This window comes from Notolepis coatsorum (genome assembly GCF_963971535.1).
Source record: "Notolepis coatsorum genome assembly, chromosome: 12".
In the NCBI taxonomy this organism is placed as follows: Eukaryota; Metazoa; Chordata; class Actinopteri; order Aulopiformes; family Paralepididae; genus Notolepis; species Notolepis coatsorum.
The window spans coordinates 9,660,787-9,688,706 of record NC_140176.1 but is presented as its reverse complement, the minus strand read 5'-3'; the positions used below and the strand labels follow the sequence as shown (position 1 = coordinate 9,688,706).

Sequence of the window (27,920 nt, the reverse complement as noted above, 5' to 3'; positions counted from 1 at the left end):
AAATGAACGTGTTTTCTCCTCCCGGCGTCTACCAGTCACTTTGTCCTTTTATTTTTTTAAACTGTGCAGGACATTGTACAGGAGGACTTTGTTTTGCTAACTGGACCATTTATAAAACAATCCTGGAGGGACTGACTTTAACACTGTGCTCTTTAACTCTCGTTCTCTCTCTCCACATCTGTGTCTCTCTCTCCCAGGCATACTGATCACGACCATCGCCTCCAAGGGAGAGCTCCAGATGTGGCCCGAGCTGCTTCCCCAGCTGTGCAACCTGCTCAACTCGGAGGACTACAACACCTGCGAGGTCAGGATCACTCTTATCTCTCTCACTCGTTTTCTTTCCTCCTCCATTCTGATGTGTTTTTTTCCCCCTGTAAGAATTTGCTGCACAATGCAGCTATGAATTGCAGACAAGTCATGCACTACATATACTTCCCCTTTACAGTCTGGATATGATGAAACACCCAGCTCATTGATTTACAATGATACATTTAGTTGAGATTGTTTTCTGATCCAGACTAGGCAGACTCCTCTACTGGTCTATATAGACTGTGGTACAGACTCAGTTATGTTTATCTCTTTAACTATATACAAGGTACAGACTCATTATGTTTATCTCTTTAACTATATACAAGGTACAGACACTTTGAGAAATGCAGCCTTGGTTATTATCAGCCCCCAAACTTTAACCAACACTTCAAACTTACTTTAGTCCAGAGGGTCCAGATGTTTGCATAATTGTGAAACTCAAGGACTGGTTTTCCCTTCAAAGGAACATCTTTGCTCCAGTGTAAATAATACTCTACTAAAGTGCATCTTAATTGTTGTGTAAATGGTGCTAAGCTACTTTTGGGAAATTGTACCCGTAACACTTTTACTTGTCTTCTAATGTTCTCAGGTCTTCCCTCACTGCAGACCAGAGGTGCCATGAAGACGCCTGTCTTGCTGTGCTGAGCCTGAGGTAAGTGTCTTAATTGTTCCAAATAACGTCAGTTTTTACTTGGACCACTGGGTCTGTTCTGCAGCTGGTATTGTGATGACTTCACAACTTTGCCGTTTACCCGTCAGACAATATGGTGGTGAGACTGTGACTTAACTGAATTACCAGCATAATCGCGCACGACTCAAATGTTCACAATGGCCTTGTGGACATTGTTGACCAACCCAAGTCTTCATTCATTAATCAACCAAATTGATCGTTACAAATAAGTACTTAATAAAATAAATGCAAGTTAATTGTTCTGTCAAACTTTATTTCCTGTATGCAGAATGGCTGACTGGCTTCACATTTCCCTGCAGACCAGAGGTTCCAGACGGAGGCTTACAGTTGAGGCAAGTGTTGCCTTGAAATGTCACTGATCTCTTGACAACTCTGTTCTGCTGCTGGAAAAGTGATGAATTCATAACTTTGCCGTTTACCCGTCAGACAATATGGTGGTGAGACTGTGACTAACTGATTGACCAGCGCAACAATAATAATTTTCAAAGGAACATGTCACTAAGTTTATATGAGCTCTAGTGTAAATGCTCGGGGTCATCCCTATGTTCCCTGGGTTCTATGTTCCCCGTTTGAATGATTGAACATTTTATTAATGTCCGCCTTGTTTCGAACTGGTTAAGCTTGGCGACTTTTGAAGTTGGTTAAGGTTAGAGTTTGGAATCAGGGCTGGTGGTCTATCGCCCTGCTCTAAGTCAAACTATGCATAACCGACTATCGCTACTGTGGAACATAGCACCTGGGGAACATAGGCATGCTCCCAAATGATCTACTAAAGTGCATCTTAATTGTAGTGTAAATGGTGCTAAGCTACTTTTGGGAAATTGTACCCATAACACTTTTACTTGTCTTCTAATGTTCTCAGGTCTTCCCTCACTGCAGACCAGAGGTGCCATGAAGAGGCCTGTCTTGCTGTGCTGAGCCTGAGGTAAGTGTCTTAATTGTTCCAAATAATGTCAGTTTTTACTTGGACCACTGGGTCTGTTCTGCTGCTGGTATTGTGATGACTTCACAACTTTGCCGTTTACCCGTCAGACAATATGGTGGTGAGACTGTGACTTAACTGAATGACCAGCGTAACAATAATCCAAACTGGGTTATACAATAATGCTACATTAACTTTTGAGAAATGCAGCCTTGGTTATTATCAGCCCCCAAACTTTAACCAACACTTCAAACTTACTTTAGTCCAGAGTGTTAGATCCTGATCAATCTGGCCAGTATCACGTCTTCTTGTGTTATCCTCTCTCCATCCAATTCCTCTGCGTTGTGTAATTTTAATGGTCCTGACGTCTCGGATACTAGCTGAATATAATCCTTATCTCTCCCCGTTAGTACAATCCGCAAACCATAATAATTCTCCACCTCCATAAGAATTCGACACAGCGTAATACCTTATGAGGAAAAGCGTTGTTTATTGATATAAACGGAAACCTCAGCTCAGATGTTAACAGATTGTATTGTCCTTAAAGTATTTTTTTTTTTTTTTATTACTTTTTTTTTTAATATAAGCGTTTATCGCTTTTCTGGTCAAGCATGACCGACAGATACAGGGTGAAACGGGATATAGATCAGGGGAAGACATTCTTATAAATGACGGCGGGTCCGGGAATCGAACTCTGAGTCCACCAGATCCGTGACGCAGCGTGGTTTTCCCCGACGCTGAAATAGCGCAGAGATATGCGGTGAGCTACTGGAGCCCCCCCCCCCCCTATTCTAATGATCTTTCGGTGTGTTCAGTCTATTGTCCTTTTGCTATTCAGTCCACTGGTGGTCAGGCCTGGTCTTTAGCCTAACCCTCCTCGCGTTAGCCGAAGCTAATGATGATGTGGCATCCTTCCTTCCCCCCCCCCCCCCCTCTCTATGAGAGGAGAGAGTCTCTTGGTCTCTTCCCTCCTGTGGGATTTGTTTCTTTGGTCTGAGTCAGATTTTTGTCTGCCCTACCCGGATCCACTGTCTGCTTTATAGGATCTTCGTCATAGCTATGATAGCCCACCCCTTTCTGGTTGTCATGTGCCGCGCTGTCATGACAACTGCTAATAACCTTTACACACATCAAAACGCAGTTACTGTCGAAACCTCCATCTCGCTCTGCCTCTGTGGCCCCTTATCTTTGTTTTGTCTTAGATCGGAATTCAAAACAAACACCCTCCTAACGCGGCCTGTGTCTGTGAAACCACTGCACATTTCGATCTCTCTGACCCGGCACCGTTTTAGCTGTGGTCATCTCCCCCCAATCTATACATCACATACATTGAATAAACCCTGTTTCTCTCAGGAAGGGTCCAGATGTTTGCATAATTGTGGGGTAGGGTAACTGTACATTGGATTATCGACTAAACCTTACTTGGTCCCAAGAAGAGGGTCTCGTGTATTAAATAAAGTATTCACTCTGGATATGGTCAATCCAGTAGCATTACACACAATTGTTAAGGGGATACAGACCAGAGAAAGATGTTTGTCTTGTTTACATCATCAGGGTCCCCCATTTTCAATTCATAGTGACATTTATGACATGCACAACATAATGACATCATGACATTTATGACATAGGGACATACATGATTTACAGGTATATAGTACTGTTACATTTGTCACGCATACGATATGCAAATATACAGTACTGTTACCCAGAGATCCTAACAGTAAATATATACATATGATGATGAGGAGGAGACTGTACATTAGGAGGGTGGGTGGTAAATATATACAAACGGTGGGGAGGAGACTGTCCATTGTTGTTGTGGCATAATTGCGAAACGTGTTTAGTCCCTTGTTTGTATGATAACAAGCCGTTTACCGGTAGTTCATGGTTCAAAGTAATGGGAAAGGGGTGCTAGCTCGCCATCAATCGGAAGCTAGCCACAAGACTTGCATTTACGCTCTCCAGCACACAGCCTCCCTGCCTGGCACAACAACCACAACAGTACGATCTATAGTCAGTCAGGACAGTAGGCTCTACAAGTAGGCTCCCTTAAAACGCTAACGCCATTAAAATAAGAATATGATTTGGCCTGAAAGAATTCAGCCAGGAGATTTTTTTTGCTTTAATCCCTGAGTCCTAATATACTAACCTACACTGGTAGCACTCAACACTTTGATGAACATTGTTACTCGGCTGATTTGTGTCCTTCCTGATTACTTGTCGTACCGAACTTGTAAGTCGCTTTGGATAAAAGCGTCGGCTAAATGTGAATGTAGGTGGCTAACTCATTGCTGCCCACTTCATCCTAGAAAAACGAAGGTGCCGGCGGTCCCCGAGAGCCTCTTGAAAAAGCGTAAGGCCTTCGCCATCATGAAGACCATGCGCATCAAGAATATGCTGTCTGCGAAGAAGGCAAGTGGGAAACTCGCTTAATAGTACAGTAATCCGTGTTTACAGGTCTGTGCCTGAAAGATGTTGACGTCAATCTGGACATGTGGTTGTATGAATATCGCAAGATAACATGTCACTTCGGTTGCGTTTTTCTTCATGGTTAATGTGGTTAATGATGCTGAATCTTTTTTCCCCATCTTATCGACTATGGTGAATGCATTTTGAAAAATAAGCCAATTTTGTCTGAAACCACATTTCCATTGGGTAATGGGACATAGGCCCACTGTAAACTATGCATCAGTCTTTTGATTTACAACATTCTTACTCCTAACGTCCGTTTCAGACTCTCAAAAGTGACCAGGAAGCTGATCTACAAAAGGGCAGAGAAGTACCACAAGGAGTACAGGGAGATGTACAGGCGTGAGGTACGCATGTCCAGAACTGCACGCAAAGTAGGAAACTACTATGTGCCCGCCGAGCCCAAACTGGCCTTTGTCATCGGGATCAGAGGGTGAGTCGTGTCCACTTGTCTGGCAAAATAGCATAGTTCCTTGAGTCTTCAAGACCGTGTGTCATTGTCGTCATCCTTTATGCTCTGCAGCTGCTAAGAATGATAATATCGTGTGGTTAGTGATGTTGAATCTTTTTTCCCCATCTTATCGACTATGGTGAAACAAACCTGAAAAATAAGCCAATTTATGTCTGAAACCACAATTGACGCCAGTTGAGCTGTGATTTCAAAGATGCTGCGTCGCGTTAAACGGAATCCCGCTTTCTTGTCCCCAGTATCAACGGCGTCGGCCCTAAGGTCCGTAAGGTGCTGCAACTGCTCCGCCTGCGTCAGATCTTCAATGGCGGGATCGTCACAATCAACAAGGCTTCCATCAACATGCTGAGGATCGCCGAGCCCTACATCGCCTGGGGGTGAGTAAGGCTGTAATAAGGCAACAATTCCCTGTGTTTCCATCGCTGTCTTGGATGACTAGGGTTGGACATCGTCACAGATAACTCTTTTAATTCATCATATCCCGGTGTGATTTTTAGATTCGATATTGAAATGATTCAAGTCTGCGAGTCAAACTGCAGACATCTGCGTGATAGAAATGACGTTTGATGTTGATGACCTTAAAGTCGTAGATCAGAAGTTCGAGATTTTACGGTTGATTAAAATTCTTTTCCCTATTGATGACCAGTATGCAAATTGGCAGTGCTGAGGGATACTCCTAGAGTTCGCATTTTGTTAACAAGACTATTGACTAGTGTTATGCCCAATTTTGGAATGTGGTTAATGATGCTGAATCTTTTTTCCCCATCTTATCGACTATGGTGAGAACAAACTGAAAAATAAGCCAATTTAGTCTGAAACCACATTTCCATCGGGTAAAGCGACATAAACCCAAATCTGCTGCACTGATGTATGCAGATTAGTAGGGGTGCACAATATTGATTTTCGGACCCCGATATCAATACCGATAACTTTCTGCTCCGCAAGGTCTGTACCGATAATATATATATATTTATTGTATTCGGGCATTAAAGTGTTCCGTCTCCAGATGGATTTCCGTCAATTTTATTGGGGAGATCCGTCCATTTGATTCACAGTGACGGAATTGGCTACCTGGTATAATATGACTTGTAGATGCATACAGATTGAAACAAAAAAGGCGCTCATGAAAAGGGGTGTTTTTTTCCTACCGTGCCAAGCAGTCATCACTCAGCGACAGGACGCTGCGCGCACCGGAGGCTCGCTCCGCAGTGGCAGCTGGAGGATATTGGGCGAGTGACATTTGCGATGTCTGAGGTCTGTCTGCCACATGGCAGGGTAACAAAATAGTCATGTAAAATAATTAAAAACGGCGGTGTGTTTTGGTTTCACGACGGTCGCATTTTTTTTTGCAGCCTCGCCCGGCACCGCTCGCACGTCAACTCTCCTTGTTTACCGACGTCCAGCCACCACATGCTTAGTAGCTGCTTGCACTCGCTACTATACCGAGCTTAATAGCGTCGGTTCAATGGAAGGAGTAAGCCGGCCACTAAAAAGAAAACCCACCGTGGTTTTCTCAGATAAAGGATGGCACCACCCAACAAAAGAAAGTTTCAAGAGACTGGCTAGGCTACTGCGGGCTCTAGTGGTGAGTTAACTTGTTCCGTGTGCCGCAACTATGTCAAAAAGAAACAGAAACGACACGTTTGTCATTGTCGTGTTACTTCACAGTGCAATACGTGAGTCCCCTGCTGTGGTTGTGAGTATAAGTTTATTAGCTTAACTCCGTAGCAACATCACACAGGTGTATCTGTAGACAGTCTTCTCCCCACCGTATATATTTTTTTGTGTAACTGTACATTGGATTATCGACAACCTAATCTGGCAACCACTAAAGAGAAATGCGAGTACACAAGTTCAAACTCCAAAGGGGCGCTCCAGTAGCACACCACATAGCGCGCTTAGTCGCGAATCTGTCGCCCCGGGTTCGATTCCCCGACCCGGTGGCCATGTGCCGCATGTCTTCCCCTCTTCTCCTCCCGTTTCACCCTCTATCGGTCCTGCGTGGCCGCTGTCGGTCCTGCATGGCCAAAATGTCCCGCGTTGACCAAAAAAGCTGAAAATGCTATAAATAAAATCTAAAATAAAAAAACTATTTTCAAATATCATTTGAAACAAGTTACCGCATTGTCCCATGGGATTATGCCCCCTCCGGCGAAATTAATTAGTATCTCCCTCAATGTCTCTTGTCTGCCAGCGTAGACTGTGTACTGTCACTCAAAGTGCTTATGGGTGGAGCCCAGCCCAACACAACTTGAAATCTTGAAGTGGAAAAATGCTACTTTAGAGTACCGGTACATTAGACCATACTTTACTATGAATATGTGAATGAAAAAGTTTAACGTTGCTACACAATGAACAATACATATAATGGCAATGTAGCAATAGAATTTAAAAAGTTATAGCCCTGCAAAGAAGGGGAATTTCTCCATAGACAAATAGCGCTGGCAATCCAGTCATTTTCCGGATTTCTGGCCGGCACCCATAGTGTTAACTATCTTGATTTTGATTGATGGGAGCTGGCGTGAGCTGGGAAGTGTAGTTTTTCTTTTTATTCGGAAGCCCTGGGTCTCTTCTCATAATATTCTGTTTGTTTCTTACAGCTGGGATTCAGCCTGAAGGTGACGTCTCCAGAGAAGTTGTCTGAAGGTGACGTATCCAGAGAAGTTGTCTGAAGGTGACGTCTCCAGAGAAGTTGTCTGAAGTTGTCTGAAGGTGACGTCACCAGAGAAGTTGTCTGAAGGTGACGTCTTCAGAGGAGTTGTCTGAAGGTGACGTCTCCAGAGAAGTTGTCTGAAGGTGGCGTCTCCAGAGGTGGGTTTAACGAGCACTGAACCTCTTGTGAATTCTCCACTTGCACAATCTGAAAGTAGCCATTTCCGGCTGACTTCCGGTTGCCAATGGCACTTCCTGTCCCATCCAAATACATTGGTTTTAGCTACTTTTCTCCCCTTATTTAAACAACTTTGTCGTCACAGAGAGGCAATGAAACGTTTGTATTATTATAGTATAGAATGTATTTAATAAGCAAACGTTTGTCAGCAGGGTTTTTGGGCTGTATTTCATGTAAAAACGTTTACTGTTAGTTTCCTTGCTCAGCCAGCATTAGCTAACCGAAGCTAGTGGTTAAACAGGCCGGATTAGCTTTGAGCTAACTATCTTTCCAGACCCATGTATTCATTCCATTCTAAACATAACGTTAGTTTACAAAACATGACCCGTCTATATAACGTTGAGGAACAAATTATATAGACGGGTAATGTTTTGAACAACTAACGTTACGTTTAGAATGGAATGCATCGGCAAAGATCCGTTAGCTCAAAGCTATTCCGGCCAGTTTATCAACTTCCTGTCATTTAGAAATATGATTTTATAGTGAAAATCATTACCAAAACGTCCAGAAAAACCTAACGGGAGCATTATAGACGGTCATACAAATGTACAAATGCTATAAGGTGGCAAGAAATGCACTATAAACAATACTTTATGCATCGGCAAAGATCCTTAGCTCAAAGCTATTAAGGCTAATGCTGGCTAACAAGAGGCTAGCGCAAGAAACGACGCCGCAAAGTATTGTTTATAGTGCATTTCTTGCCACCTTATAGCATTTGTACATTTGTATGACTGATGTAGCGGTTTGAGAATTTAATAAATGTTACACTCCTACTGTTTTTCCTCCTGGAAGTGATGAGTTAATTAGTACCGCCCCAGTCTGACAATTCATGACTGATTGGTCTAACCTCTGATCACAGGAATTATTGCATGATGCTCCCTTCAGCCATTTGTTCTACATTAACACATTCGGGGCCAGACCCGAGAAAAGTCGGGTTAACTCGCCATGCTCGGCACCAAACCCGAGAAGTACGGAGAAGCGATTTTTCAGACGCCGCTTCTGTTTGTGCATGATGACTCGTATAATATCGATAATTTAGCGTCTATTTGAAAAATGTATGAACAAATTATCTGTTTCGTGCATGTTGACTGGAAGCAACTCACTGACTATCAACGTGTTATTTAGATCTAATGCTATTATATTTTAAGCACTCGCAACTTGTGAAGACTGTCTTCTTCAATTGACTGGGATGTTAACGTCTCACCAACTTTTGTTTTGTTTTCCTAGATGTCATTAACAAGCCTGAATGACCATGAAGGGATGTGCTGTTTGCCTACTTGGTGCTTTTCAAGGTGAGTGTTCATGTTAATCGAGTAACTCTGATGAAGAACCATATTAAGTTCAGTTGAACAACGTTTTCAAACGTTGTCTAAAGATGGTAACTTAGTGTTGTGTTCATTCATAGTTAAGACTGTAGAGGCTGAGTAATTTCTTGTGATATATCACTCCCAAGTGATTTAGATTAACTTCACAACTGCCGATACATAGTCGTCAAACTTTAAAACTGACTTATATGGTTCTTCACTGAAGGGGTTACATTTTTCGTTCCTCAAACCTTTAGTCTGTGATGTAAACATGAAATAGGAAGAGTCTGATGCAACACTGACGATTCTGTAACTTCTGAGGCTTCAAACCTGCACTGGCTTCTGTGTGAATCATATGATCATCTTCATAATGTTCGGTTTGTTTCTTACAGTTGGGATTCAGCCTGAGGAAGTTGTCTGAAGGTGACGTCTCCAGAGAAGTTGTCTGAAGGTCACGTCTCCAGAGAAGTTGTCTGAAGGTGACGTCTCCAGAGGTAGGTTTAACGAGCACTGAACCTCTTGTGAATTGCAGCAGTCATTGTGCTGATGAAACCTAAACTGAAATGCTGGAATTACCGTCAGATTGTTAGTGGTGACTCTCGGTTTTCTGAACATGACATGGTTGTGACCAGACTGTATCGTCTTCAATGGACTGGGATGTTAACGTCTCACCAACTTTGTTTTCCTAGATGTCATTTACAAGCCTGAGCTGCCATAGAAGGATGCGCCGTTTGTCTCCTTGGTGCTTTTCAAGGTGAGTGTTCATGTAAAATGAGTAACCATGTCAAATAAAGAACCATATCAAGTTCAGTGGAACAAGGTTTTCAAACGTCTAAAAGATTTTAACTTGGTGTTGTTTTCATTCATAGTTAACCTCTTAAGCCCTAGCCATATTTTCTGAAAATCCACCTAAAAATAAAGTAAATGGAAGATTGCTCCACTTCTATTAGGTTCATTTGCATGTTCTTGGTATTTAGGGACATCTCGGACAATGTGTTCCCAGTGTCAGAGATATTCTGTTACTAAATTGCAATGAACCAAAGGAGAATATAAATATTCTTTACCAGACATGAAAAATTCAACAACTTCTTGAGATCACGTGTACAAAAAATCTAAGCAAATTAATAAAGGGCAGATGATTTTAACAGAAGGTTTTGTAGATGCAGTACTGAATTCTGCCATCCGGACACATGCAATTTGAATATAGAATATCAGGCCTATAAATGACCTCATGGCCAAGTCTCAGGTCTATGGATCGGCCAAATGGCAGAGTTCAATCTGGATTTAGTATCACCAGGCGTGCAGCAAAAACAGACAATGAATTATCTGCTTTTTTATAATGTAAATTTCTCTTTCATCAGTTTTCTTTTTTGCTAAAACTTTCTCTTTCATCAGATTTCTTTCTTTCTAGCGATAACAATAATACTTCCGGTCGGGGGGTTTCAAAATAAAAGAGCGAAGTCTATTGAAACACAGACACTTTTTTTTTTTTAAATAAACTAAAAAGATCGGTTCCCCGTGTGGATGTACGTACACACTATACACGCAGAAGCATACTGGTAGTACAACAGTGTTCAGAATTTGACGTGATGTCTCTGGTTGCTACTGGATAGAACAGAATGGTAGCCAAATTGTAATTGATTGTTTAATTATGAAATGTTAATCTTATTGTTTTTAATGGTGTTTTATACACGTTCGGAAACACCAAGGAGTATTCAAATCCTGTAAAATGGTATTTGGGACAGCCCTACACTAAATATATATGTTTTAATAAATGATCTGTATTTTAAACTATTAACACTGACTCATTCCTTCAGTCCACTCAAAATGATGCTAATATTCTTTTTGTTGTTTATTATATTAATTGAAAATGGCATATGAGAGTATTATATAGTAATAACACATGGCGATATAATGAAAAGCTATTTATCATTTTTGGCTGGTAGTTTTTTTTATGCTGGTAATAATAAAAGACGCTGTGTAATGATGAAATCCATGCGTGTCAACTGACTCCTGAATCCCCTGAGTGTTCTGTTTCCCCAGACAGCGTTCTGCTGGCTGGAGTGTTCAGAACAACAGGCTCTGGAGCCATGATCAGAAACATCACTGGCTGAACACAGCGTCGTTTAGATCCTGAAAGCACTGGGGTCACAGAGTTCATTAACTTTAGAGGGAGGCCAGATGTATTTATATTTTTGGATGAAGCTACTTAGACTTACAATTGATGCAAGGGGGTTGTATGAAAGAGTGTCTATAGGATTTGACTTGTATCTGGTGAATTCAATCATTTTAATGTTCTTCTTTTTGTCGTGCCCAGCTTCCAAGTACACAACATGTTTGTGCTGGACGAGATGTTGAGCGGAGGGTTCAAGGACCAGATCTGCGAGATCTTCCAGAAACTGGGAAGCGATACGCAGGTATTTATGACTTATTATTTCACCGCTCGACCAAAAACCATCACGCAAACCGCTGAGCCCCGGCTTATCGCAGAGTTTATTGTATATCGGAATAGATTTTGAAACCTCTCAAACATCTAATCATGAGAACTGATTTCACCAGCTGAGAGCAGTGGCACACACCTGCACCTCCTGTGCTTCTAGATTGTTCTATCAAAGCTGATTGTCATGATGCATAGTAGTTGAACATCTGACGTGAGTGTGGCTCTTGACTCGGTATTTCCACAGGATTCAATGTATTTTTGTAGCGTGCCAAAGAAACCCTCTCCTCCCAGCTGTTGTGTTGGTGAAGGACTGAAAGTTCTTTGGTAGAGAAGCCTGTCTGCTTTCCACAGTAACTGGATCTCTGTCCCTACTTACGACTAATTTGCAGACCACATACTTGAATTGGATTTTTATTATCTTTTCTCTAACATCTCCAGTATAGCAGGCATTGTATTACAGTTAAATTACCATCACCTTTTGTACACTTAAAAAAGTAGGGTTGCAACGATTAGTCGACATAATCGACGACGTCTTATCATAAAAACACGTCTATGCCGAATTTTTGCATCGATGGTGTTTTTTTTTTTAATACTTTTTTTGTTGTTGCACTACCTATCTTTGTGAAAGTGGCTTCTCAGCTCTGGTCCAGCTGAAGACAAAGCAGAGGAACAGATTGGACATTGAGCATGACCTCAGTTGCTTTGTCTACCATCACCCCAGACTTGAGACTCTTTGTCAGGAGCAAATAACATCCCCAGTTATCCCATTAGTTCCCTGGGATGTTAATCTAAGAAGTCTGCTAAGAAGGATATATTATTTATTATTATAATTATTTCATTGTGTTTTTAGCCCTAGTTGCACTTTTGTTGCAACCCCAGTTATCCCATTAGTTCCCCCAAACTTACTGTCGGTCTGTTATGTTAAGCTAAGCTGTCTGCTAAGAGCCCGGAAAGGGAGCCGCTAGCCGGGGGTCGTTTCTGATTAATTGATTGCCAGTAACGTAATTTGTTACAACACACGCCGATCAGGGGGATGGGTATGATAACCTTGCACGATCAAGCTGAAATTTACGTCAGATTGTGGTATGATAACCTTGCACGATCAAGCTGAAATTGATGGGGAGGACGTGACCCTCTTTGCGCCGCCCCTGTGCCTCAAATAGATCCGCTATCGGCTCTATCTTTAATCTTTCAATGTTCAGTTGCTATCGCTATTAGCTTTATCTTTAATCTTTCAAAATGTTCAGTTGCTATTGCATGCACTCATCTGTGTTTCACTACACACTTGAGTGCATGCTTACCAACTGTCCGTCTGCATCTAAGAAGGGAGATCCCCCCTTGAATGGCCCTTCTAAGGTTTCTCTCCTCCACACTGCCTGTGGAGCTTTTTTCCCTATTGTTAGGTTTTAGTGAGTTTTTCCTTACCTTCGCGTGGGGTATATCTGGGAGTGCTTGCATTCTTTCATTTATTTTTTTTGCATTCATCTAAAAAAAAATTGACCTTATGGTGTTCTTGTTCTGTTCTTGACTTATTGTTATGTTTTCTTCTTGACTTGTTTAAAGAAGACCTGTACGGCCCATGGGGACATTAACGTGTGTTGTCGGGCCTTATAAATAAATAAATTTGATTTGTCATTGTCCTTACCTGTGGTCGGTGGTATTCCAAAAAGAATATTCCAATTATTTGATCGCCATCTGGTCCACGATATAACCCACCACAACATATGGATCGGGGGTCCCGAAAACGTTCAATGCGATCGGGTGAAACCCTAGGTTTCCCGTTACCACTTGATTAGAAATACAAAACAATGATTTTTTTTTGGGGAAAAAAAAACCTTACAGATGTGTTCCATAGACGGAATTGTGTACATTGCCCAAATAGTGAAAGGAATAGCAAGACACGGGACATTTAAGATCAACATACCTACATACCCCCCCCCCCCCTTCTCTCTTCTGTGTGAGGATAAATTGTTGCTAGATTGAGAAGGGGCCATCTCTCGGAGCGAGAACAAATGAATGAAGTTTGCGGTATATAGAACGGACATTCATACACGGCAACGTGCCTCAGAGCATGGTGTGATAAAGATGAAACGATATATTTTCCTTGGCATAAAATGGGAAATGGTATGAAACCATTGGGGAGGTGCATGACTCTTCAGTCTATTTCATTATACAATAAAGTGCTATAAACTGAAAAGTAGGCTACTTATATTCTTGACACTAGAACTCCCAAAATAGCATTGGCATAAAAAAGGAGGTAGGTGAGCTGTAAGTTTACATGGCTTGCATACAACTTTGTCTCGAGGTTCCACAAGTTGATGGATTGCTTGAGTGCAAATCGCTGTCTTTGCGACCCATTTGGGTTCTGAACTCTGCCATCACGCCACACAGTTGTTACTACTGGCATGTTCTTCAGCTCCATGAAAGTGACGTTGCGTGTCTCCCATCAGTCATGCAGCGCATTCAGGCCCACACGAGAAGTTTTCACAATCTATTATATAAATGTTCAAATCTATTATTAATTAATTGAAATATAGAATATTCGTTGCCAGCCCTACTGCTCTCCCACGTGCCTCATGGCATTTCAGAGTGAGATTTCTCATTCATTATTTTTGCAGGACATTATCCCCCCCCCCCCCCCCCCCCCCCATGTGCTATTTCATAATTATTATTTTTAACCTAACCTCTCCACCTTCCTTACCCCCCCCTCATCCAGATGAGCCGACTCGTTCTTTGAGCGGACTGATGCTGAAGAATAATGTGAAGGCCCACTACCAGAACTCCCCCCCCCCCCCCCCCCCCTACTGTGGCCGACTTCAATGTCTCGACAACATCGGTGACCCCTCGCCCCTCATCCGCGCCACCATCGGTGAGTTGATATCATTCAAACACTTTTATTTACATCTCGGAAAGGATCGTCGAGGTTGTCATTTATAATGATGTTGAGTTACAAGACGATATTCAAATGAGACAAAACAACGCGTGTCCTGTGGGGCTGTATAGTTTGGTGTGAATTCCCATAGAAATGACTTACTTTCCGTCTCTTCTTCATACGTCCTTCACCTTCCTCACGACCACGTTCTGCAACTTCTTCTTTTACCATTTGTTCACCCGCCAAGCCGGCAAATATGTCGGAACTGACTAGTATGGTCGAGCAAATCTACAGACCACAGCTCAAAATCAACTTTATTGGGTGGGTGTTATTTTCCCACCCTGGTCAGAATGTGTGCAGGGCTTCGTCACATCTGTTCAGTTGTGAAGAATGACTTGTCCATCGGTTTCACCTCTTTTGATTGACGGCCATTTGTTTTGTATGCGTTTTGTGAAACAAATGGGACTGTTGACATTTTCAAGAGGTGCACATGAGGGTTTCCACCGGTATATTATCTGTTTATTGAGCTTATTGCACTTAATACTTGTTAATAAAAAAAAAAAAACATTCATAATAGTTGGTTACCATTAGCAATAATTAACGTTACATTACCTCCACTCAGTCTGCTCTGTTTGGTTCCATGTAGCACAACTCTGTTTAGTTAGCCACAATTTCAGTGTCCGTCCGTTTCAGTGTCCGGTAGCTTTATTCCAATGCGACATGTGTTACTCCAGTACTTGTTTGTTTTCCTGGTTCACACTCGCATGCACAACTCTTCCCACACAACGTTATCACTTTTAGTAGTGAAAATATGTCACTGATGACCAGTTTTAACCAACTAACCGTAGTTTTCTCCCTTTTTGATTCCCTCTGGAAATGATGCATAACAACATCTCTGAATTTCATTGATGGTCTTTTTATTCATACTGTCTGATCCAGAGACACGGGGGACATTGGGTTGTAATGGATAGAGGGGTTAGCCCCTTCTGTCTTTTCTGTAGACACATTTTTTTTCTCCCATGTGGCGAAAATGAACGTGTTTTCCCCTCCCGGCGTCTACCAGTCACTTTGTCCTTTTATTTTTTTTAAACAGTGCAGGACATTCATTGTACAGGAGGACTTTGTTTTGCTACCATTTATAAAACAATCCTGGAGGGACTGACTTTAACACTGTGCTCTTTAACTCTCGTTCTCTCTCTCTCCACATCTGTGTCTCTCTCTCTCTCCCAGGCATACTGATCACGACCATCGCCTCCAAGGGAGAGCTCCAGATGTGGCCCGAGCTGCTTCCCCAGCTGTGCAACCTGCTCAACTCGGAGGACTACAACACCTGCCAGGTCAGGATCACTCATCTCTCTCACTCGTTTTCTTTCCTCCTCCATTCTGATGTGTTTTTTTCTCCTGTAAGAATTTGCTGCACAATGCAGCTATGAATTGCAGACGAGTCATGCACTACATATACTTCCCCTTTACTGTCTGGATATGATGAAACACCCAGCTCATTGATTCACAATGATACATTTTGTTCCTATGTTTTCTGATCCAGACTAGGCAGACTCCTCTACTGGTCTATATAGACTGGTACTGCCTGTGATCCTGATGTCTTTTATCTCTTGTCTTGTCTCTTATCGGGTATCTAGTCTTTGTCTTATCAATCTATCTAGTCTTTGCCCGTCTCCCCATTTTCCTCAGTCCCATGTCCTTTACAGTAATAAAAAAAAATCCGTCTAGTGACTAGAATAAGTAAAAATGAACTTACTGTCTCGGAAAAAGAAACATATATTACTATTGCTATTGATAAATCGAGGGAACGTGACCGTAGGGTCTATAGTCACAGTCAGGACGGTAGGCTCTACAAGTAGGCTCCCTTAAAACGCTAACGCTATTAAAAAAAATAAATTCCAGTGGAGGTTAAAATAATATGACTTGGCCAGAAAAAAAATGCATTTTTTTTTTTTGCTTTAATCCCTGTGATGACTTCACAACTTTGCCGTTTACCCGTCAGACAATATGGTGGTGAGACTGTGACTAACTGACTGACCAGCGTAACAATAACTATTTTCAAAGCAACATGTCACTACGTTTTTTTGCTCCAGTGTAAACATGTCACTTAATATCTTTGCTCCAGTGTAAATCCTCTACTAAAGTGCATCTTAACACTTTGAGCGCCGGAGGTTAATTCCCATTTAGTCCCTTGAATGCCACCATCGGCGCCAATGTTAACGTTAATATCACCTAATCTATGTTTTAAATTATGGCTGTGTCTAATCTGCCCGTCGCTTATCAAAGAATCATTTTCCAGTCAATGTTGTCAAGGCAGATTGGTTTTTTATCGCTTCATTTCCGTTTGATAGCATTTTGAAAAGCACCTGTTTTCAGGTGAAAAACAACACATTCTATGATAATCGCCTTTTACTGGAATATTCCAGAATGTTGATATTTGTCGGCCTATTTTTCAAATAAACGATATGATCGATAGTATATGTGCACGCACGCACGTTCGAGCCGCGCGCTGATAATAGCTGCTCTCATTTCCTCATGGCTTTTACAGTGAAAACAGCTAGAGCACATATCACAAAAAAGCTTATATCTCTGTGAAAACGAGTGATTATCCTAACGCTGATAACATAGATTCCTTACCCGACATCAGATGGTATCCAAATGGTATATTCCAATTCCTGATCACCATTCGAAAAAATCGATAAGTGTATAGATCCAACGTGATACCGGCTCAGAGGCTCCAGGATGAACTCTGGTAACCCCGGCTGCATCAGTGAAAAGTAAAATGTGGAGTCAGAAATCCGTTCTCTTCACTTTCATTGAGTCTATTCCAAAAGGGTGATTTACCACCTGGGAGACGATAGGGGGCGCCTTTTTCAGATCTGAGCGGCGGCGGTCCCTGGATCTCCCAACGGTAGGCTCGCGTGATGCAATATGATTTCAGATCGCTAATATAAAAAAAATAAAAATCCGAGAATACTCGTGACGTGGCATTCAACGGTCGGGACGTAAACCAGAGAAAAGCCGTGAGTGGCATACAAAGTGTTAATTGTAGTGTAAATGGTGCTAAGCTACTTTTGGAACATTTTACCCATAACACTTTTACTTGTCTTCTAATGTTCTCAGGTCTTCCCTCACTGCAGACCAGCGGTGCCATGAAGAGGCCTGTCTTTCTGTGCTGAGCCTGAGGTAAGTGTCTTAATTGTTCCAAATAACGTCAGTTTTTACTTGTGACCACTGGGTCTGTTCTGCAGCTGGTATTGTGATGACTTCACAACTTTGCCGTTTACCCGTCAGACAATATGGTGGTGAGACTGTGACTTAACTGAATGACCAGCGTAATCGCACACGACTCAATGTTCACAATGGCATTGGTGAAATTCTAACTAATGAACATCGCTGACCAACCCAAGTCTTCATTCATTAATCAACCAAATTGATCGTTACAAATAAGTACCGGTACTTAATAAATAAATGCAAGTTAATTGTTCTGTCAAACTTTGTATTTCCTGTGTGCAGGATGGCTGACTGGCTTCACATTTCACTGCAGACCAGAGGTTCCAGGCGGAGGCTTACAGTTGAGGCAAGTGTTGCCTGAAATAATGTCACTGAGCTCTTGACAACTCTGTTCTACAGCTGGAAAAGTGATGAATTCATAACTTTGCCGTTTACCCGTCAGACAATATGGTGGTGAGACTGTGACTAACTGATTGACCAGCGCAACAATAATAATTTTCAAAGGAACATGTCACTAAGTTTATATTAGCTCTAGTGTAAATGCTTGGGGTCATCCCTATGTTCCCTGGGTTCTATGTTCCCCGTTTGATTGATTGAACATTTTATTAATGTCCGCCTTGTTTCGAACTGGTTAAGCTTGGCGACTTTCGAAGTTGGTTAAGGTTAGAGTTTGGAATCAGGGCTGGTGGTCTATCACCCTGCTCTAAGACAAACTAAGCATAACCGACTATCGCTACTGTGGAACATAGGACCCGGGGAACATAGACATGCTCACAAATGATCTACTAAAGTGCATCTTAATTGTAGTGTAAATGGTGCTAAGCTACTTTTGGGAAATTGTACCCATAACACTTTTACTTGTCTTCTAATGTTCTCAGGTCTTCCCTCACTGCAGACCAGAGGTGCCATGAAGAGGCCTGTCTTTCTGTGCTGAGCCTGAGGTAAGTGTCTTAATTGTTCCAAATAATGTCAGTTTTTACTTGGACCACTGGGTCTGTTCTGCAGCTGGTATTGTGATGACTTCACAACTTTGCCGTTTACTTGTCAGACAATATGGTGGTGAGACTGACTTAACTGAATGACCAGCGTAACAATAATCCAAACTGGGTTATACAATAATGCTACATTAACTTTTGAGAAATGCAGCCTTGGTTATTATCAGCCCCCAAACTTTAACCAACACTTCAAACTTACTTTAGTCCAGAGGGTCCAGATGTTTGCATAATTGCATAATTGTGGGGTAGGGTAACTGTACATTGGATTATCGACTAAACCTTACTTGGTCCCAAGAAGAGGGTCTTGTGTATTAACTTAGTTTTCATTCATTCACTCTGGATCTGGTCAATCCAGTAGCAATACACACAATTGTTAAGGGGATACAGACCAGAGAAAGATGTTTGTCTTGTTTACATCAGGGTCCCCCATTTTCAATTCATAGTGACATTTATGACATACACAACATACATGACATCATGACATTTATGACATAGGGACATACATGACTTGCAGGTATATAGTACTGTTACATTTGTCACATATACGATATGTAAATATACAGTACTGTTACCCAGAGATCCTAACCGTAAATATATACATATGATGAGGAGGAGACTGTACATTAGGAGGGGGTGGGTGGGTGGTAAATATATACAAACGGTGGGGAGGAGACTGTCCATTGTTGTTGTGGCATAATTGCGAACGTGTTTAGTCCCTTGTTTGTATGATAACAAGCCGTTTACCGGTAGTTCATGGTTCAAAGTAATGGGAAAGGGGTGCTAGCTCGCCATCAATCGGAAGCTAGCCACAAGACTTGCATTTACGCTCTCCAGCACACCGCCTCCCTGCCTGGCACAACAACTACAACATTAGGGTCTATAGTCAGTCAGGACAGTAGGCTCTACAAGTAGGCTCCCTTAAAACGCTAACGCCATTAAAATAAGAATATGATTTGGCCTGAAAAAATTCAGTCAGGAGATTTTTTTTTTTTTGCTTTAATCCCTGAGTCCTAATATACTAACCTACACTGGTCTGGTAGCACTCAACACTTTGATGAACATTGTTACTCGGCTGATTTGTGTCCTTCCTGATTACTTGTCGTACCGAACTTGTAAGTCGCTTTGGATAAAAGCGTCGGCTAAATGTGAATGTAGGTGGCTAACTCATTGCTGCCCACTTCATCCTAGAAAAAAGAAGGTGCCGGCGGTCCCCGAGAGCCTCTTGAAAAAGCGTAAGGCCTTCGCCATCATGAAGACCATGCGCATCAAGAATATGCTGTCTGCGAAGAAGGCAAGTGGGAAACTCACTTAATAGTACAGTAATCCGTGTTTACAGGTCTGTGCCTGAAAGATGTTGACGTCAATCTGGACATGTGGTTGTATGAATATCGCAAGATAACATGTCACTTCGGTTGCGTTTTTCTTCATGGTTAATGTGGTTAATGATGCTGAATCTTTTTTCCCCATCTTATCGACTATGGTGAATGCATTTTGAAAAATAAGCCAATTTTGTCTGAAACCACATTTCCATTGGGTAAAGGGACATAGGCCCACTGTAAACTATGCATCAGTCTTTTGATTTACAACATTCTTACTCCTAACGTCCGTTTCAGACTCTCAAAGTGACCAGGAAGCTGATCTACAAAAGGGCAGAGAAGTACCACAAGGAGTACAGGGAGATGTACAGGCGTGAGGTACGCATGTCCAGAACTGCACGCAAAGTAGGAAACTACTATGTGCCCGCCGAGCCCAAACTGGCCTTTGTCATCGGGATCAGAGGGTGAGTCGTGTCCACTTGTCTGGCAAAATAGCATAGTTCCTTGAGTCTGCAAGACCGTGTGTCATTGTCGTCATCCTTTATGTAGAGCCATATGAAATCCGCGTTCACGGAATCGTGGACGGAATCGCGGAATTAACCAATAAAAATGGAATCGACTGCAAAACGTGGAATATTGCAGAATTTGGCCTAATCTGGACTGAAATTTCGTTTTTGGGTGGAACGTTTGGTGCACACGCGACCGGGCAGGCGGAGACGCTACAGCGTGTTACACACAACACAGCGGTGCTCAAGCGTCTGGCTGCTTCAGTGTTAACATCGTCAAGAAGCTAAAAAAAATCCACAATAAGCCCTCAATTCAGAGCAGAACAGTATCCTAATGACTTTTATGCCTCCGGTGATAAGGTGTTTTGCTAATTCTGTAAACGTTCCGTGGACTGGACCCGCAAAAACACTTGCGACACTATTGTGATTAAATAGCTATAACGTTAGGACATGATAGCTTCTAGCTAAATCTAGTGCACCCATCCATTTGTTTAATGCAAACGATTGTCATTACACACTGTCCTTTATAAACTAAATACACTTAAATAGCTATGTAACGTTATTGGACTATAGATGGAAATGATAGCTTCTAGAAGTTCTAGCTAAATCTGGTGCACCCATCCATTTGTTTAATGCAAACGATTGTCATTATACACTGCCCTTTATAATCTAAATAAACTTAAATAGCTATGAAACGTTACAGTACATAGGACTATAGATGGAAATGATAGCTTCTTGCTAAATCTGGTGCACTCATCCATTTGTTTAATGCAAACGATTGTCATTATACACTGCCCTTTATAATCTAAATAAACTTAAATAGCTATGAAACGTTACAGTACATAGGACTATAGATGGAAATGATAGCTTCTTGCTAAATCTGGTGCACTCATCCATTTGTTTAATGCAAACTATTGTCATTATACACTGCCCTTTATAATCTAAATAAACTTAAATAGCTATGAAACGTTACAGTACATAGGACTATAGATGGAAATGATAGCTTCTTGCTAAATCTAGTGCACCCATCCATTTGTTTAATGCAAACGATTGTCATTATACACTGTCCTTTATAATCTAAATAAACTTAAATAGCTATGAAACGTTACAGTACATAGGACTATAGATGGAAATGATAGCTTCTTGCTAAATCTGGTGCACTCATCCATTTGTTTAATGCAAACGATTGTCATTATACACTGCCCTTTATAATCTAAATAAACTTAAATAGCTATGAAACGTTACAGTACATGGGACTATAGATGGAAATGATAGCTTCTTGCTAAATCTAGTGCACCCATCCATTTGTTTAATGCAAACGATTGTCATTATACACTGTCCTTTATAATCGAAATAAACTAAACTAAAGGTGCCTAAATTATGCATTACTATATTTCATCACAATATAATAGATATAGCTAGGTTACTGACATTGTCATTGTGATAATGTCAGTAGTAGCTAGCTGTATCTATTCTTTACACTTGAAATATGTATTTTTATTTTACACAAATATTGTGTAAAATTGAACTGTATTTCTGAGTTGCAGCACTTAAAAACATTAAATGGACTGTTATATCTTATTCAATTGTGGACATTTATTCATTCCCACTTATTAGACACTATTTCTGATGGTAAAATGAGCATAAAAAGCAAAATACAGAATTCTGAAATATTAAAACGGAAAAAATGGAATTTGGGAAAAAATAAAATGGAATTTGGAAAATAATAAAACGGATTTCATATGGCTCTACCTTTATGCTCTGCAGCTGCTAAGAATGATATCTTGTGGTTAGTGATGTTGAATCTTTTTTCCCCATCTTATCGACTATGGTGAAACAAACCTGAAAAATAAGCCAATTTATGTCTGAAACCACAATTGACGCCAGTTGAGCTGTGATTTCAAAGATGCTGCGTCGCGTTAAACGGAATCCCGCTTTCTTTTCCCCAGTATAAACGGCGTCAGCCCTAAGGTCCGTAAGGTGCTCAAACTGCTCCGCCTGCGCCAGATCTTCAATGGCGTGATCGTCAAAATCAACAAGGCTTCCATCAACATGCTGAGGATCGCCGAGCCCTACATCGCCTGGGGGTGAGTAAGGCTGTAATAAGGCAACAATTCCCTGCGTTTCCATCGCCGTCTTGGATGACGGGTTGGACATCGTCACAAATAACTCTTTTAATTCATCATATCCCGGTGTGATTTTTAGATTCGATATTGAAATGATTGGGCCTGATGGTGCCTTTTTCAAGACGTCATTTGTTGATCTGACTTAATGGTGATTGCCTTCCGTGCGAGTCAAACTGCAGACGTCTGCGTGATAGAAATGACGTTTGATGTTGATGACCTTAAAGTCATAGATCAGAAGTTCGAGATTTTACGGTTGATTAAAATTATTTTCCCTATTGACGACCAGTATGCAAATTGGCAGTGCTGAGGGATACTCCTAGAGTTCGCATTTTTTGTTAACAAGACTATTGACTAGTGTTATGCCCAATTTTGGAATGTGGTTAATGATGCTGAATCTTTTTTCCCCATCTTATCGACTATGGTGAGAACAAACTGAAAAATAAGCCAATTTAGTCTGAAACCACATTTCCATCGGGTAAAGGGACATAAACCCAAATCGGCTGCACTGATGTATGCAGATTAGTAGGGGTGCACAATATTGATTTTCTGACCCCGATATCAATACCGATAACTTTCTGCTCTGCAAGGTCGATACCGATAACCGATAATATATATTTATTGTATTCGGGCATTAAAGCGTTCAGTCTCCAGACTGATTTCCGTCCATTTGATTCGCAGTCTGACGGAATTGGCTACCTGGTATAATATGATTTGTAGATGCATACAGATTGAAACAAAATTGAGCCAATCAGAGGCGCTCATGAAAAGGGGCGTTTTTTTTCTACCGAGCCAAGCAGTCATCACTCGGCGACAGGACGCTGCGCGCACCGGAGGCTTGCAGCTGGAGGATATTGGGCGAGTGACATTTGCGAGGTCTGAGGTCTGTCTGCCACATGGCAGGGTAACAAAATAACAAAATAGTAGTGTAAAATAATAAAAAACGGCAGTGTGTTTTGGTTTCACGACGGTCGCATTTTTTGCAGCCTCGCGCGGCACCGCTCGCACGTCAACTCTCCTTGTTTACCGACGTCCAGCCACCACATGCTTAGTAGCTGCTTGCACTCGCTGCTATACCGAGCTTAATAGCGTCGGATAAATGGAAGGAGTAAGCCGGCCACTAAAAAGAGAACCCACCGCGGTTTTCTCAGATGAAAAGGATGGCACCACTCAACAAAATAAAGTTTCAAGAGACTGGCTAGGCTACTGCGGGCTCTAGTGGTGAGTTAACTTGTTCCGTGTGCCGCAACCATGTCAAAAAGAGAAACGGGGGGGGGGGGGGGGGGGGAACACACGCAGTCGGGAGCACTCTCATATCACTGTCAACCTGCTGCAAAATATCATTGCGCACTCTCTCCCACGCGCGCGCCCGTATTCCGATCCGTGCAATAATATTCACAGGGAATCTGGCAACCACTAAAGAGAAATGAGAGTACACAGTTCAAACCCGTTTCAAAGGGGCGCTCCAGTAGCACACCACATAGCGCTCTGAGTCGCGAATCGGTCGTCCCGGGTTCGATTCCCCGACCCGGTGGCCATGTGCCGCAGAGACTGCCTCCGTCGGTGTCCAGGGGACATTGGGTTGTAATGGATAGAGGGGTTAGCCCCTTCTGTCTTTTCTGTAGACGAAGTGTTTTTCTTTCTCCCATGTGGCGAAAATGAACGGGTTTTCCCCTCCCGGCGTCTACCAGTCACTTTATCCTTTTATTTTTTTAAACAGTGCAGGACATTGTACAGGAGGACTTTGTTTTGCTAACTGGACCATTTATAAAACAATCCTGGAGGGACAGACTTTAACACTGTCCTCTTTAACTCTCGTTCTCTCTCTCCACATCTGTGTCTCTCTCTCCCAGGCATACTGATCACGACCATCGCCTCCAAGGGAGAGCTCCAGATGTGGCCCGAGCTGCTTCCCCAGCTGTGCAACCTGCTCAACTCGGAGGACTACAACACCTGCCAGGTCAGGATCACTCTTATCTCTCTCACTCGTTTTCTTTCCTCCTCCATTCTGATGTGTTTTTTTTTCCCTGTAAGAATTTGCTGCACAATGCAGCTATGAATTGCAGACAAGTCATGCACTACATATACTTCCCCTTTACTGTCTGGATATGATGAAACACCCAGCTCATTGATTCACAATGATACATTTTGTTCCTATGTTTTCTGATCCAGACTAGGCAGACTCCTCTACTGGTCTATATATTATATATATTATAGACTGTGGTACAGACTAAGTTATGTTTATCTCTTTAACTATATACAAGGTACAGACACTTTGAGAAATGCAGCCTTGGTTATTATCAGCCCCCAAACTTTAACCAACACTTCAAACTTACTTTAGTCCAGAGGGTCCAGATGTTTGCATAATTGCGAAACTCAAGGACTGGTTTTCCCTTCAAAGGAACATATTTGCTCCAGTGTAAATAATACTCTACTAAAGTGCATCTTAATTGTAGTGTAAATGGTGCTAAGCTACTTTTGGAAAATTTTACCCTTAACACTTTTACTTGTCTTCTAATGTTCTCAGGTCTTCCCTCACTGCAGACCAGAGGTGCCATGAAGAGGCCGGTCTTGCTGTGCTGAGCCTGAGGTAAGTGTCTTAATTGTTCCAAATAACGTCAGTTTTTACTTGGACCACTGGGTCTGTTCTGCAGCTGGTATTGTGATGCATGCATTAAAGCGTTCCGTCTCCAGACGGATTTCCGTCAATTTGATTGGGGAGATCCGTCCATTTGAGTCGCAGTCTGACGGAATTGGCTACCTGGTATAATATGATTTGTAAATGCATGCAGATTGAAACAAAATTGAGCCAATCGGAGGCGCCAAATATGAACAATGGAATTTTTTTTCCTATCGCGATTGGCCACTGCCGCGTTTTCCCAATTGCGTGACGAGCTGTGTCTTTGCCCATTTCCGTGTCAAACAGCCTGCAAACTACCTGGCGTTCTATCGCCATGCTCTAAGACAAACTCTAACCTTAACCAACTTCGAAAGAGTGCCTAAGCTTAACCGTCGAAAGAACTTGCCGTCACGCTCTAAGACAAACTCTTAATAATAATTCTGTGACAGACGTTAAATGATTTATGTACCGGTAGTATGGGTTATATATAGATCAGAGCAGTTTGTATTGAAAATGATAAACAAAAACGCTGAAACTCACGTCCGTCTCCTCTTAGCGTTGGGCGATGAGCAAACAAGATCCCAGTGGAGCAAACGGATCCCAGTTATGTGGTGGGGATCGAGGCGATCCATTTCCGGTTTGTATATTACTAATACACAATCAAATCATGTCGATTATTGATGGCAACGACCCATATCCACGGTGTGTGTATTGAGTCCCGCAACGATATAAGAGTGGCCGGACGGAATAGGGAGATGCACCGGGATCACAAGAGATCCACTTCCGGTTGCAACTCACCGATCAGCCACCAGGTGGCAGTATTGAAGCGTTGCAGAGTTGTGCTGGCTCACACAGCATCCGACAAGGCTCCGTGAGTGAAATATGAATATCATGGCGAAAATATGAAATATGATCAGAATCACGTCGTACGCTGTTATCTGGCAGAATTCGCATGAACTTGAAACCCGTTGTATGACGTTTTTGGCGGAGAAAGGGTTAACCAACTTCGAAAGCGTGCCTAAGCTTAACCAGTGTAGAAACAGGCGTCGGCCAATCGGAGAGCGTCTTGCCAGAAATGCGGCTACGGAAAAAAAATAACACGTCTGTTTCAGTATCCGGTAGCTTTATTCCAATGCGACATGTGTTACTCCAGTATTTGTTTGTTTTCCTGGTTCACACTCTCATGCACAACTCTTCCCACACAACGTTATCACTTTTAGTAGTGAAAATATGTCACTGATGACTAGTTTTAACCAACTAACGGTAGTTTTCTCCTTTTTTGATTCGCTCTGGAAATTATGCATAACAACATCTCTGAATTTCATTGATGGTCTTTTTATTCATACTGTCTGATCCAGAGACACGGGACATTGGGTTGTAATGGATAGAGGGGTTAGCCCCTTCTGTCTTTTCTGTAGACAAAGTATTTTTTTTTCTCCCATGTGTGGCGAAAATGAACATGTTTTCCCCTCCCGGCATCTACCAGTCACTTTGTCCTTTTATTTTTTTAAACAGTGCAGGACATTGTACAGGAGGACTTTGTTTTGCTAACTGGACCATTTATAAAACAATCCTGGAGGGACTGACTTTAACACTGTCCTCTTTAACTCTCGTTCTCTCTCTCCCAGGCATACTGATCACGACCATCGCCTCCAAGGGAGAGCTCCAGATGTGGCCCGAGCTGCTTCCCCAGCTGTGCAACCTGCTCAACTCGGAGGACTACAACACCTGCAAGGTCAGGATCACTCTTATCTCTCTCACTCGTTTTCTTTCCTTCTCCATTCTGGTGTGTTTTTTCCCCCTGTAAGAATTTGCTGCACAATGCAGCTATGAATTGCAGACAAGTCATGCACTACATATACTTCCCCTTTACAGTCTGGATATGATGAAACACCCAGCTCATTGATTCACAATGATACATTTAGTTGAGATTGTTTTCTGATCCAGACTAGGCAGACTCCTCTACTGGTCTATATAGACTGTGGTACAGACTCTGTTATGTTTATCTCTTTAACTATATTTATCTCTTTAACTATATACAAGGTACAGACACTTTGAGAAATGCAGCCTTGGTTATTATCAGCCCCCAAACTTTAACCAACACTTCAAACTTACTTTAGTCCAGAGGGTCCAGATGTTTGCATAATTGTGAAACTCAAGGACTGGTTTTCCCTTCAAAGGAAAATCTTTGCTCCAGTGTAAATAATACTCTACTAAAGTGCATCTTAATTGTAGTGTAAATGGTGCCAAGCTACTTTTGGGAAAATTGTACCCTTAACACTTTTCCTTGTTCTCAGGTCTTCCCTCACTGCAGACCAGAGGTGCCATGAAGAGGCCTGTCTTGCTGTGCTGAGCCTGAGGTAAGTGTCTTAATTGTTCCAAATAACGTCAGTTTTTACTTGGACAACTGGGTCTGTTCTGCTGCTGGTATTGTGATGACTTCACAACTTTGCCGTTTACCCGTCAGACAATATGGTGGTGAGACTGTGACTTAACTGAATGACCAGCGTAATCGCGCACGACTCAATGTTCACAATGGCATTGGTGAAATTATAACTAATGAACATCGTTGACTATCCCAAGTCTTCATTCATTAATCAACTAAATGGATTGTTACAAATAAGTACTTGATAAATAAATGCAAGTTAATTGTTCTGTCAAACTTTGTATTTCCTGTGTGCAGGATGGCTGACTGGCTTCACATTTCACTGCAGACCAGAGGTTCCAGACGGAGGCTTACAGTTGAGGCAAGTGTTG

The 27,920-nt window shown here is 42.0% G+C and overlaps 3 protein-coding genes across 4 annotated transcripts in view; all 3 read left to right on the top strand.

Annotated features, from left to right (window-relative positions):
* The window catches only part of LOC311238292 (transportin-2-like), a 42,239-nt gene extending 40,902 nt beyond the window's left edge, over positions 1-1,337 (top strand). The window contains exons 18-20 of the transcript XR_014620348.1: positions 198-304; positions 899-961; positions 1,269-1,337. The gene's annotated coding sequence lies outside the window, so the exon portion shown is untranslated. The remainder of the gene's footprint in view (positions 1-197; positions 305-898; positions 962-1,268) is intronic.
* Positions 1,338-1,868: 531 nt separating this feature from the next.
* On the top strand, positions 1,869-14,285 carry LOC311238248 (large ribosomal subunit protein uL30-like). Its single transcript, XM_084326275.1, has 10 exons — positions 1,869-1,925; positions 4,232-4,334; positions 4,657-4,824; positions 5,100-5,237; positions 7,461-7,671; positions 8,978-9,042; positions 9,447-9,548; positions 9,744-9,808; positions 11,372-11,471; positions 14,211-14,285. The coding sequence occupies exons 3-5, from the start codon at positions 4,724-4,726 to the stop codon at positions 7,474-7,476; spliced, it is 255 nt and encodes an 84-aa protein (XP_084182401.1). The 5' UTR covers positions 1,869-1,925; positions 4,232-4,334; positions 4,657-4,723; the 3' UTR covers positions 7,477-7,671; positions 8,978-9,042; positions 9,447-9,548; positions 9,744-9,808; positions 11,372-11,471; positions 14,211-14,285.
* On the top strand, positions 14,277-27,920 carry LOC311238247 (large ribosomal subunit protein uL30-like). Of its 2 annotated transcripts, XM_084326274.1 has the most exons (14): positions 14,277-14,363; positions 15,597-15,703; positions 17,493-17,555; positions 17,886-17,949; positions 18,482-18,544; positions 19,787-19,889; positions 20,212-20,378; positions 22,370-22,507; positions 24,397-24,503; positions 25,071-25,133; positions 25,720-25,800; positions 26,792-26,898; positions 27,461-27,523; positions 27,847-27,920. In XM_084326274.1, exons 6-10 carry the CDS (start codon positions 19,848-19,850, stop codon positions 25,124-25,126), a joined length of 510 nt encoding a protein of 169 aa, XP_084182400.1. In that variant the 5' UTR covers positions 14,277-14,363; positions 15,597-15,703; positions 17,493-17,555; positions 17,886-17,949; positions 18,482-18,544; positions 19,787-19,847; the 3' UTR covers positions 25,127-25,133; positions 25,720-25,800; positions 26,792-26,898; positions 27,461-27,523; positions 27,847-27,920. The 2 variants fall into 2 exon arrangements, with proteins under 2 accessions (XP_084182400.1, XP_084182399.1); XM_084326273.1 differs by lacking the exon at positions 25,720-25,800.